The sequence below is a fragment of the Thrips palmi genome, unplaced genomic scaffold (assembly GCF_012932325.1).
Source record: "Thrips palmi isolate BJ-2018 unplaced genomic scaffold, TpBJ-2018v1 HiC_scaffold_15, whole genome shotgun sequence".
Lineage (NCBI taxonomy): Eukaryota > Metazoa > Arthropoda > Insecta > Thysanoptera > Thripidae > Thrips > Thrips palmi.
This window is the reverse complement of record NW_023144624.1, coordinates 11668444-11681027: the sequence shown is the minus strand read 5'-3', so window position 1 is coordinate 11681027 and position 12584 is coordinate 11668444. Positions and strand designations below refer to the sequence as shown.

Here is a 12584-nt window from a genome sequence, read left to right as displayed (position 1 = left end):
TAATAGTAATATGTTTCTTGGCCCAATTTACAAGATGACTTAATTTAAAGGGTAGGCTAGTTTGCCCATACCACTGACAAGGAAAATTTATTAGCATGGAACAACCACCAAAATGTAACAGAGGAAAAAGCTGACCATTACATAAAAAGCTTTCAGTGAGAACTAGACTGTGCAAAGATAAAGTGAGATGCAAATATAAAAAGACACACCATGCAGACAGAAAAAGTACATTGACAAGCTAGAAAAGTGCTCTGAACTGTGTTCAAAACAAATGACAAAATGAAACAAATAATAATTGAAATATAAGCCACCCCCCTTAAAGGTTTAACCAGAGTTATCCGACAGTAAGCTCCAATTACAAATTATGTACTGAGATTAAAAGAACTTATACTGTCAATTGTTTATTTTTTCATACTGTGATATAAAACATGTCCCCAACACAAACTTCAATTTGTAAAGGAAGAATGAATGGCAACTTACCGTTCAGGGTTCAAAAGACAATACCATAAGCCCTGACAATTGTTAAGTATGCATGTCTTATTTTCAATCAAGCCTAATTAATATTAGCACTTGTAGTCAAGAAACCTGAGTTTAATATAACAGAAGTCAAGACCATTTACCTATTCTGCTGCCTTCTTGCACCGTGGCTAAGCCAGAGGGAGCCTTTTTAGCCCGAGCATGATGAAATGCTTTTGCTCGGTTGGGCACAAGAGCTGTAGTTGATTTGACTATGGCTGGAGGAACATGAGCGCGCTTCATACGCGCTTCCACCTCCATTATCAGCTCCGGACTAATAACTGCAGGTAGATGGATCATGCGTAGAAGTGCGAGTGAGCAACACAAAGTGTAGACCGAAATGCAAACCAGGCACAAACCAAACATAAAAAAAGAGAGAAAACAAAACAAAAATTAATCCAAGCAATGATAAGATATAAAAAGCTACTCTTACAGAAAGGCTCCTGATATTGTGAAAATAAAGGACACTATTAAAGCTGAACTTAACAAAGGCAAATATTAGCTGGAGATCAGAACAAAACAAGCATTAAACGAAACAAACATATGGCTGACATAATATGTTATATACTGTAAATCAAGAGCCTCCCACACAACATTACAAGGCTGTGCAGTTTAATGGGGACAAAAATTGACCACTTGGACAAAAAGAACAAATAACTGCAGCACACAGCACTTGTCAAACCCCAACAGAATGAAGCAACTCTTTAGTGCAGAGGATTTGACGTGAAGCATAAATTGCAGCAGGTCTTCTGCTGGTGCTTGTAGCGGCTCATCCCACCACCAATTTGATTTCCAAAGCACTCGTCAAACCAACATAAATGGCATCTCACTGGGAATGTAGACAAAATTAATATTTAAAATATCACACAAAAGCACACACTACAGGCTATATATACCCAAGTATACACAAGTCATATTAAAATCAATTTTGGAAATAATTCTCCAGTCATGAAGATTCAACAGTAAGTGTGTCATTTATGACATACACCAGGTGCTAAATGAGTCCCCGTTTCCCCAAGATGAACAAGAAAATATATACAGCATTGCAGTACCAAATGTCAACCAGTAGTCCTTATTCCTACCCCGATGAAACATGGGAAACCAATGTAACTGCATTACATTTGTTTGTTTTTTCTTGCAATGAGACTACATCAACACTCACAATGAGATATATACAGTGAAACATTAATCTCATTAATTAAAAAAACAACAAACAATTAGAAAAAAATATGAAAAAAAACTTAGTGAAAACAAAACTTATCATGCGTTTATCATGCTCTAAATGCACTCTACTCAAAATTTCAAATTAAAATTACTAATGTTTATACTGGGGTGAAGTTAACTTTTAAGTGCATTTTGATCTAAAACAAGTTAACATTACAAAACAAAGGACTGTAAGTACATCTCAAAGGTGAGGAGACAAGGTTTACCTGGCCTATCCATTGTCACAGCATGAAGACCCGTTCTTCTTGTTCTCATGGGCGCTTGGGATGATGATAGTTGCTGTTGAACAGGATGATGCATTAAGTGCTGCTGTTGCAGCTGCTGTTGCTGTTGAACCATCTTTCGCTGGGCCTCCTGAGCCTCCTCTGGACTTGCCATAGTGTGTCTTTTTGTGGAACCTCTAGTTTGCATATACCTGACACAAGATAATTAATTCACATGTGAAACAAGATGATCATTTAATACCGATAGTGAAACAGATTGCATAAAATCTTACTTTAAAACAGCACTGTCATGTGGCAGTTCTTCCATTGATGCTGCATCAGGCAGTTGCACAAGCCCAGCAAGAACTCCTGGAACTCCGGCCAAAGTCAGTTCACCTGAACCACTGATGGTAGGTATGGATGCTGTGAGTGGTTGTGAACCCTGTGAATGGGGAGGACTGCATTCTGATGGCACCTAGAAAGGAACATTCTTCATTCAGAACTTCAACCATGCTACATTAAAATCATGTTCACAAAAAGAGTTAGCATGCGTTCTTACAAGTTGGATTTGCTCTTGGCTTCCAGGCTGACTCCAGCCTTCAAAAAACATTTGAAGATTTGCACCGCCATCAGAAGCTCTTCGGCCAAATCCTCCCACTGTAGAATAGATAATGAAACGTAATTTACACTCAATACTAATTAAATTAATCTGGTATAAAATCGCAGTCTATAGTTATTTATAACTTACTTGCACCCATTACAGGAGGTGGTTTTAACAAATGCTGATCCTTAAAAGTGAAGTTTTGAGGAGGCTGGTTTTTGACTAAAGGTAAATTTAAAGGCAGGTTTGTGTTGGGCAAAATGCTGAATGGAGGTCTTCCTGTCTGAAGACCCTCCATTCTATAACATGGCAATATGTAATGGGCATCCAGGACTTGCTCATGGGCCGTGTCACCTGGCCCCACAGTGTGTCTTCGAGTGGCGTGATACTTGTCTCCGCTGCTTGAACTTCCACCACTTCCCCTGCGAAGCGAATTTTGAAGATAGGGGAGGTGATGTTCTTGGTCTTGGTCCGCCTCAGGTAGACTGTCTGTATCACCAAACTGCAATAGGAGAAAACTTATCTTAAAGCTGTTTTAATAAAAGTGAGTAGTACTTGAATGTCTGAGACCATACCGTTTCCACTAATTGAGAGTTTGAGAAGGTACATTCATCGGGGTTTATGGGCATAGACATTAGAGGGGAGTTTGTTGGTGCAAATGGCTCAAACTCGCTCAATGGGCTACGATCAACAATTCCTGAAGCAACACAAAAGAGGCCATACATGCCAGTTATATTTAATTTTTCAGTTAGAGGAAATACAGCAAAACAACTTCACCATACCTGTTGTAATGCTAGCTTTGCGCTGCATTAGGCCTACTGGTCTTGATACTCCACCCTGAGATCGTTGTTCCAATTTATCCACAAGAAGGTGGTAAATTGCACTAATATGATCAAACCTCCTTTCTTGGATAGACTGAAGTATCATTTCACTTGTTAAGCCTGGTAGTTGCAGCATGTGCTCCATCACAAGTTTGTTAAGTGGTTCGGGTTCGGGATCTAGATCTACAATGGGCTCACAAGGAGGCACACTGGGAGGATGACCCTGACGAGACAAGGTCCATTCATTAGTCATGGACCAAAATGACAAAATGGCAGAACGCCAAGACACAAAGCAAAAGCATCACAGTTTGACAAAATGAATCAATAGTCCTTACCTCTGTCATCCATTTATGTCTAAGTATTTGTCTTATGCTGTATCTTCTTTCAGGTTCCAACACCAACATATTTCGTATAAGATTTTCACAATCTGAAATAAAGTTTTCAAATATTAAAATTTACAGTGTGAAAAAAAGTGTGATATACAGTGTGATAAAATGACTACACTGAATAGGACCACTCAGTCTTGTGACATACCCATACTCATGAAGAATGGTATCCTAAACATTCCCGAAATGACAGTTTCTCTTAGGGCTTGCAACGTGTGACCATCGAAAGGAAGAGTACCACAAACTAACACATACAGCACGACACCAAGGCTCTGTAAATATTGAGATTTTGTATTTCACATCTGCTTGTTACATGGCATCATCTTGACTGACCTCAAGCCACAAAGGTCGTCACAAAATGTTCACTCACCCAAATATCAGCTTTGGGCCCGTCATACTCTCGCCCTTCAAAAAGTTCCGGGGCAGCATATGGAGGACTCCCACACCATGTAGACATTAGTTGTCCTTCTATGAAATGGTTACTAAAACCAAAGTCTGGAAGAACAACAATAATAAGAACTTCATGACTCTCACGTCATGTCTCAAAAACACAATCGAATTCAGCTCATAAACGCACCTGCTAGTTTTATGTCCATTTTGGAATCTAAAAGAAGGTTTTCTGCTTTTAAATCTCTATGAACTACATTGTGAGAATGACAATAATTGACAGCTTCTACAATTTGATGGAATATTCTCCTTGCCTCAGTTTCATCCATTTTACCCTGCCCCACTAGATAATCTAAAAAGAAAAACCAGCAAACATTAGAGTTTGGAACCAGTGACAAAGAAAGAGACACACTAATTAAAGCACTTGTGATAAACATACCGAATATTTCGCCCCCTCGTGCATATTCAGTTACAAGATATATCATTTTTTCAGTCTCCATAACCTGAGGAAAATTGAGCCATTAAAATTATTGTGCATAGCAATAAAATGAATTTTCTGCTGTGCTTTACTAAGCTGCGGAAGCTCACCTGATACAGTCTTATGATGTGGGGATGCCGTAGTTTTGTCATAATTTGAATTTCTCTAGATATTTTCTTACGATTTTCTTCATCTAATTTGGTTTTGTCTATTATTTTAATAGCAACCTGTAAAGATGAAAAGATAAAAATTAGAGCAAATCAAAGTAAATACAGACAGTTCTGCAAACCAACCCCTATCAGAAAAAAATACTGTTCAGGGGGGAAAAACAAGAAAACCACTGAGGTACCATGGTGTCCACAGAAAACATAAAAACAACATCAACAAAAGACAGAAATAACTGCGTCTGCCGACAGCAAGAGGCACCAGCCTGCAGTGCCGGGGCCGACCGACCAATCCGATACTCGATTGCCAATGCGATGCAGGCCAATGCAACCCGCACGGTACGCTGTCTGGACAGTGAGGCAGTACACATCGGTGGCATTGAATATATGCCTTCACAACAAGGCAGACGGGAAGGGAGGGGGAGGAGGGGGGGGAGGGGGAAGGACGAAGAGAGGAGGGGATTACGGAAGCAAGGCCCCCGATACGTGATGCCTCCGAGCTCGGGCAAGCACGGGGCCGATGGCCGCGACTAGCTGCACCTCCGCCTCGGTCGAAACAACGATCAATTCGGGGGAAATCAACGCAAAAGACGAAAACGACACAATCTCGCAAACGGATCGCTTGCTGTGACAAGGCAGGCAGCCGGGTGGGGAATGACCAGCAATGACTCAAACTTGGTCAAGATTTTCCAATCAGGCAAGACGGAAAGCCCGGCCAATGGGGAGGGGAGGAGGGGAAAGGGAGGGGGCAGATAGAGAGCGGACTGGCAGACGAGCGGCTCGAGGATGGCTGAAGGAGGAGGAGAGGGAGAGAGAGAGACGGGGAATGTCGCGAGGCTGGCAGAGAAAAGAGAGAGAATCTGCGCGGTGCAGCAGACTCAACAGGCGGACAGTCGTCCACCCGGCGTTCGCCGCCCTATCCCGTTCGTTGGTGTCACCAGTGCTGCGGAGCGCCCCGCCCCGCCCCGCCCCGCCCCGCCCCGCCCCACCTTCGCGAGAGATAAGGCGACAAGTGCGGTGCACGGTGCATCGCACCCATCGCGCACCGCAGTGTACATACAGCCCCACGCGGTGCACGGGGTGTACGCCCCACCCCCTCCACGAGTAACCTAACAGGGGAAGGGGCTGCCGACCCCCCTCCAGTCCTCACAATGCGTTTGCAAGGTTACGCCAGCCCGCGCGCGCGCGCAGAGAAGGCCCAAAGCGGGCACATTTCCCCGAATTTCACCCGCGCGAATGTAATCAGTCCTGTCCTGTCCAATCATCCCACAGGTCTGTCATCTTGCCGCCAAACCGAATGGTGCAGTGATGTGGTGTGGTGAGAGAGGTCAGCAGACTGATTCCGAGAGGGGCGTCGCTCTGCCTTAGTCTCTCTCTCTCGCACTCACGGCATGGGCGCTCCGTACCGGTGCGAGAGAGATAGACCGACGGCCACACGGCGCGGAACGAGTCTCTAAGGCCGGGCGAGTCCGGCCGTCCGTCCACGCGGCAGGCACCGGTTCGAGCCCCGCCGCCGCCACGCACTTTTCCCTTTCGCTCCAGCGCGAGGCAGACACTCCGAGTGCGTCGCTCCGATGGCCGACAGCACCGACAGATCGGCACCAGGATGTGGGGGGAGGGGGGGGGGACGTCCTTGCCGGCCAGACAAGGGCACTCGGCGCGGCCACCTCGCCGGCCACCGGCACCACTCTTTCTCGGGCGCCGCCGCCGCCGCCGCGAGGAGGAAGAGGCCGCTGCCGCCGCCACCGCGGCGCGGCTCGTCGCGTCGCGCGTCCAGCCAGCGGCCCAGCGGCCAGGATCGTTGACCAGCCCGGCCCGGCCGAGTGGACGGCGGCACGGCGGCACGGCGACCATGGCGGCGACGCGACCGCCGCGGCGCGCGGCAAGCATGCGGGATGTCCGGGACGTCCGCGTGCCCGTCCGGGCAAGCCGTCCGGGCGAGCCGTCCGGGCAGGGACATCAGGCAGAGGCACTCGACGACGCGGAGCGCGGTGCGGCATCTCGCCAAGCGCGGCCGGGCCGCCGTCAAAACAAAAGCATGAGCCGCGCAGTCGCCCAGCCGGAAGCACTCCCACTACACTCCAAATTTGGCGTGCCCCCACACCGGGCGCCTTTGTCGCCTGGCCTAGTTTCTGGGCTCCTTTGTCGCCTAGTCAAATCATCCCCCAACCATAGTACAGCAGAGGGCGACCAAGCTGCCCAGATTCTGGGCACCTCAGGCGCTGCCGAGCCATGGGTGAAGGAGGCAAGTTGTAGTCTCCCACAGTTTTGGACCCTTTCCGACCATGTTTCCGATCCTTTCGGGGAAAACGCGCGAGCCAGAGAGATAATGGAGATAAAAATTCGTACAGCTGTTTGTCCGACTTGGAAATAAGCAGTCTCACCCTGACGACTCGACCGACTCTTCGCCGTACGAGGCCGTTTCGCTATTTCACGTTTTTCGTGACTGTATCGCCGTGCTTCTGGGAAGCCCTCTGCGTTTGCATAGCGGGGCTGCTCGGCGACCAGGGCCGTTTCGTCGCTCTGTCTCTGTCGCTCTTGAGCGGCATCGCGTGGGGTGCGAGAGAGAGACTGCCTGCTGCACACTGCTGCCGCTCGCCTTCGCTGGTCGTCTAGACGAAACGCAGACCGGTGGAGGTGGTAAAATCCCCGGACGCGTTTTGAGCTTCAGTGCGGGACTCGAACCGAACGTGCGACCCCACGAATGGATTGCTCTCCGAACGAGGAATCCATTGGTGGGGTCAAACGTTCGGTTCGAGTCCTGTTCAGCGATTCTGGAGCTCAAAACGCTTCCAGAGTTTGGGTCTATTCCGGCCCACTGTGCAACACCCGCCGCTTTGCCTTGCACGCCGCCCTCAAGGCGCCCAGCCGTTTTGGGACATGGACGGGCCTTCGTCCTGGCTCGGCCAGGCTTTCGGCTCGGTCCCGCGGTGGAGCGGAAAGTTTGGGATGCAGAGGCTTGCCTCGCCTGCAAAGCGACACGCCAAGGCCCTCGCACCTGCCGCCGCCCCGCCCTGCAGCGTGACGAGGACGCGGCGAAGCGGATGGGTACGCCTCGGGTACGCCTCGGGTACGCCTCGGGTACGCCTCGGGTACGCCTCGGGTACGCCTCGGGTACGCCTCGGGTACGCCTCGGGTACGCCTCGGGTACCGACTCATTCTCTCCGGCGGGAACGCCAACGGCATTGACAAGCATCCGATGGCCGACGAGTCGAACCAAGTGCCGCCGACGAGACCGCCATGGCCAAACCTCGCGCCCCGAACCACCCTGGCTCAGCCTGCCGCCCTGAGGGACGCGCCCTTTTGCCGCAGTACGTAGTATTCATGGTCGCGGTGCTGGGCGGCGTGGCGTGGCGCGGCGCGGCGGGGAAACCTCGGCGGCAAAGCCAAAGCAACCCCGCGAAGGGCCGCCGCCGCCAGGGCCCCGCGGTGGCGGCGCAGCGCGCTGGCAGCGCGTCGGCATGACGTCAGAGCGGCGGGCGTGACGTACACCAGGAGGGAGGCGGTGTGGCGGGCGGTGTGGCGGGCGGCAGGGGCGGGCGGCCGTCGCGGAAGCGATCAGACACGCTCGCTGGCTCGCTCACTCGCACGGGCGGGCCGAGGGGCGGGCCGAGGGGCGGGCCGAGGGGCGGGCCGGTGACGCTCGAGGGCGCACGACCAGCGCGGCGGCCCCCGCGGCCCCCTGCACACACACACCCCTTGACCTCGATGCCAACAACCCCCGACCCTCGCCTGGCCTGCCCTGCTCGGCCCTCGCCGCGCCGATGCTCCCTTTCCTTACACGTGCTTTTCGCACCGCCGCACAACACCCTCCAAAGGTTACACGGCTTACACGCAAAGGACACCTTTGGCGCGAGCCTGGAAATGCCAAGCTTCATCCGAGCGTGTCGTTTATTAATTTGTACAAAATATTTTGAAAAAAAAACGGAAAGAAAAACATGACGGTAAGAAGAAAAATCAAGTTGCTTTCTCACAGACTGTCAAGGTCGGAAAATTCTGGCGCTGGGGATTTTCCTGGCCAGTAGTTGCTGCGCGGCGGGGGGGATGGTTGCCACGCCTCGGCCGCGCCACGCCTCCCTCGCCCGGCCAAATAAACAAAGTGTCCGATTGCACTCGACCTGCGCCGCACGCGCTGCGCGTGCGAGTGCGGGGAAAGGAAAGAGAGAAAAAGGCGGCCCTCGCCGCGCCGATCCCTGCCTCCTGTTTTCGCACCGCCGTTTAGCCCTCCAAAGGTTACACGGCTAACGCAAAGGACACTTTGACGCGAGCCTGGAAATGCCAGCTTCATCCGGGTCGTTTATTAATTTGACAAAATATTTGAAAATTTTCGGAAGGAAAAACATGACGGTCCCGAAGAAATTCAATTTGCTTTCTCACTTACTGTAAGGTTGTTTACTCTGTCGTGGAATTTCTGGCCAGAAAGTTGCTGCGCGGCGGGGGGTGCCATTTCTGGGCCTCACCTCCCTCACCCAGCCAAATAAGGGGTGTCCGATTGCACTCGAGGTCGCCGCACTGTGCGCGTGTGATGCGGGGAAGGAAAGGGGGAAAAAGAGGGAAAGATGACCTCAGCAATCGCGCGGCGATCAGCAGCGCACCGGTCTAAAATCAACCCCTGTCGTCGCGACCCACACACACACTCACACACCGACATGCACAAACACTCGACCGATACACGATCGCTGCGACAAGGGGCAAATATTCATGCCGCAACATGCACCGGTCTGGCAAAAAGAGAATACCCAGCCCACGCCACCGCGAGGGCCTGGCGTTGGGGGTGGGTGAGTGAGTGGGTGGGTGGGAGAGAGAGAGAGAGTGATTGGGAGAGTGAGCGGTAGAGAGAAAGTGAGTGGGAGAGAGTGAGTGGAAGAGAGTGAGTGGGAGAGAAAAAGTGAGTGGGAGAGAGTGAGTGGGAGACGGTGGGAGAGAGTGAGTGGGAGAGTGGGAGAGAAAAAGTGAATGGGAGGAGAAGTGAGGGAGCGACGGAGTAAGAGAGAGTGAGAGAGTGATGGGGAGAATAGTGAGTGGGAGTGAAAAAGGGGGGAGAGAAAAAGGAAACAAAAACTGAGGGGGACCAGACTCCACCGGCCGTGGGGCCGGGCGTGGCAGACGGGGAGAGGTGATGGTGCCGAGACTGCGGGCCGCGGCGGGGAGGGGGAGAGAAAAAGGAAGGGGAAGGTGAGGGAGCGACGGAGTGGGGACTGAGGATGAGGCGTGATAATGGTGACGGAGTGCATGGCAAAAGCAGGGGCGCCACCACCGCCACTCCACCGGCCGCGGGCGGGCTCGAAATAGCGCCGCCACTATCAATTTTGGAATTTGAAAGGGACGGGGACGTCAGGGGCCCCGCGGGGCCCGGGGGCCGGATAGGCTCGCGCCGCGCGTGCATGGATAACGGCAGTGTATGACGCACACGGCGTGAGGGCGCCGGCCAGCCCCAAAGCCCACTGCTTTCGGAACGTGCTTTGAATGCGGCCTGCTTAAACTTGGTTTGAAACCGGCGGGGACCGCCGTCCCCCGGGGGGAAGGCTCGCGCTGTCGCGTTTTCCTTGCAGCGTTCGCACACGACCCAGGGGGGAAACCCATTTCGGAATTTGCTTTCGAACCGAGCGGGCAGCGGGGGCCTGGTGGGGCCTTTCCCCCTGGTTTTAGAGTGAAACAAGCGAAGGGAACGACGGCACGGGGGAATCAGTGGGCTGCCCGCTGGGCAAACAAGGGCGCACATCAGGCGGCCCAAACCCTGCTGAGGGTGAGCGCGAGCGCCCGACCGTTGGCGGGTAGGCCGCCCGGCGCACGCCGCCGCGCGGGGCTCCACGGTGCTGCCTACCCCGCCCCTGCGCACCCTGCAGGACGTCCCCGCCGACCGCTCCCTTTGTCTCGCTCTCTCTCGCACTCATGGTGCGTTCCGTAAGGAGCGAGGGGGTGCGAGAGAGACAGATCGACTTCCAGTCTGCTGCGGGCAAGCAGGCATGACGCTGCTTTATCAACCGCAAGGATTGGCGCATGGCGTACAGAGCGAAACCGAAACGAGAGAAACCGCCAAAATGCATAGCGGCGGCAAAAACAAATTAAACGGACGATTTATCGGAAACCAGCTTGGCCGTTTAAGTGCTATAAGCCCGGCGAGGCTGGAAGCGTCACGGAATGCCCAGCCGGGAAACAGAGACGCCAGACAGCGAGACGGGAGTGGTGGCACGCTTAAGGCGGGGCAATCCGGGTAATCCCAGGCGGCAGACGGCTTCGATTGCCAGCCCCACCCCCTGCCACCCCGCCTGGCTTGACACACCACACCGAGGCGGCAGGGAAGGCACAGCCTCAGAAAACGAAGGTGCCCCGTGGTCTAGTGCTGCCTGGCGCCCTGGCCGAGGCCCTGGCCCTGGCCTACGCACTCCTCGACCCTTTGGCCCGCGCGCCCTGGCCGCCCTGCCCCGCGGCCGCCCTGCCCCGCGGCCCCGTTGCACCGTTTCGACCCTGACCCGGCATGACCCGATCCGGCGGATCGAAGCCCTGAAAAGACCCTTGCAGGTCTAGGCCTAGCTAGCGGCTGGGCGGCAGGGCTGGGGCGGCGTGCCGGCGGACAGGTCAGAATAATTCACACTCCGCGCGCCCTCAAGCACACCGAGCAAAGCGGTTCTGTCCCTCTTTCCTTTCTCGCACTCGCGGTGCGGCTGGGCGTCGCACGGGGGTGCGAGAGAGACTGAGCAGCCTGCCCGGCAAACGTCCTGCCTCACTTTGTGGCAGCCATTCAATGAGAAGTCGTACCGATGGAGCGGCGATACGACCTCGGCACGGCGCGTTGTTCAGTCGTTAGCAACAGCGCTCGGCTTGCTTGGCGTGCTTCGCTTCGCTAGCTTCACCCTGGCGGCCTCGCCGCGGCCATGCTGTGCGCAGCGCCGCGATATGGAAGACGGCATGCAAGAGCTTCCGCAGCACGGGACCCCGCAAACTGGGGCAAAGGACGAAGACAACCACGACTTCCAGGCAGCAAACCCTGTCTGCCCGGCCCCGGCGGCGGCCGGCCTGCCTTCGTCCGACACGGCAGTGTAGTGAACCGACCGCCTCCACTTTTAGGTCCGCTCCTCCGGGGCCACTGTTAGGTGACCGCGGGGACCGCGGGGACTCAACACGAGGGAGACGCCGGCACAACGTGCGCGCGTTTTATTGGGGTTGTAGCGCTTACCCAACGCGTCACGTGGCGCGGCGGGGCGGGGCGCGGCGCGGCGGGGCGCGTGCCGCCATTGTCGCGGGGTGGCCGTCGTCGCCCCCTTGTAATGAGGGCGTTGTGCAACGTGAAAAGGAATCCCCCCGTGGACTCGCCGTGTACTCCCCGTGCTCGTCGTGGTGGTCCTCCTCGTGGTGGAGCGGCGGCCCGGCGCACGCGGCCGTGCACGCGGCCCGGCATGGCGGCGCGACTCGTCCGAAAGGCCCGCGACACCGCCGGCCGCGGTGTAACGTCGGTCTGGCCTGCAGAGACTGATTCCGAGAGTCGTTTTCGTCGCTCTCTCCCACTCATGGGGCGTTCCGTGCAGGTGCGAGAGAGACAGAGCGACGAAAACGACTGTATCGGAATCGGCCTGCTGGGGGTTCCGAAGTCGCGGGGCGCTCGCTATTTTCCGTGCGGTTGGCTTTGGCTACGGCGGCCCCGCGCGATCCGCGCCCCACACTCGCGGCTCAACCCGTGCCTGCAGACTCACCCCCACCACCCTCTTCCTGAACCACCACAGCAACAACAAACGCAAAACTTGCGAGGGCAAAGCTAGAGTCAGGCAAACCCCAATGGACGAAAAAGGGCAAGGCTGACGTAAAA

At 53.9% G+C, this 12584-nt stretch overlaps 1 protein-coding gene across 3 annotated transcripts in view; it reads right to left on the bottom strand.

The window, feature by feature from the left end:
- The window catches only part of LOC117640944 (serine/threonine-protein kinase SIK3-like), a 31047-nt gene that overhangs the window by 4762 nt on the left and 13701 nt on the right, over positions 1-12584 (bottom strand). For 2 of the 3 annotated variants that reach the window (XM_034377983.1, XM_034377985.1), the window contains exons 2-14: positions 4727-4843; positions 4578-4641; positions 4329-4490; positions 4122-4246; positions 3900-4023; positions 3701-3792; positions 3327-3588; positions 3120-3241; positions 2692-3046; positions 2503-2600; positions 2237-2418; positions 1947-2155; positions 621-797 (exon numbers count right to left, since the gene is read on the bottom strand). In XM_034377983.1, the coding sequence (XP_034233874.1) occupies positions 621-797; positions 1947-2155; positions 2237-2418; positions 2503-2600; positions 2692-3046; positions 3120-3241; positions 3327-3588; positions 3701-3792; positions 3900-4023; positions 4122-4246; positions 4329-4490; positions 4578-4641; positions 4727-4843 (2089 nt within the window). The remainder of the gene's footprint in view (positions 1-620; positions 798-1946; positions 2156-2236; positions 2419-2502; positions 2601-2691; positions 3047-3119; positions 3242-3326; positions 3589-3700; positions 3793-3899; positions 4024-4121; positions 4247-4328; positions 4491-4577; positions 4642-4726; positions 4844-12584) is intronic. The other variant, XM_034377984.1, reaches the window with a different exon arrangement.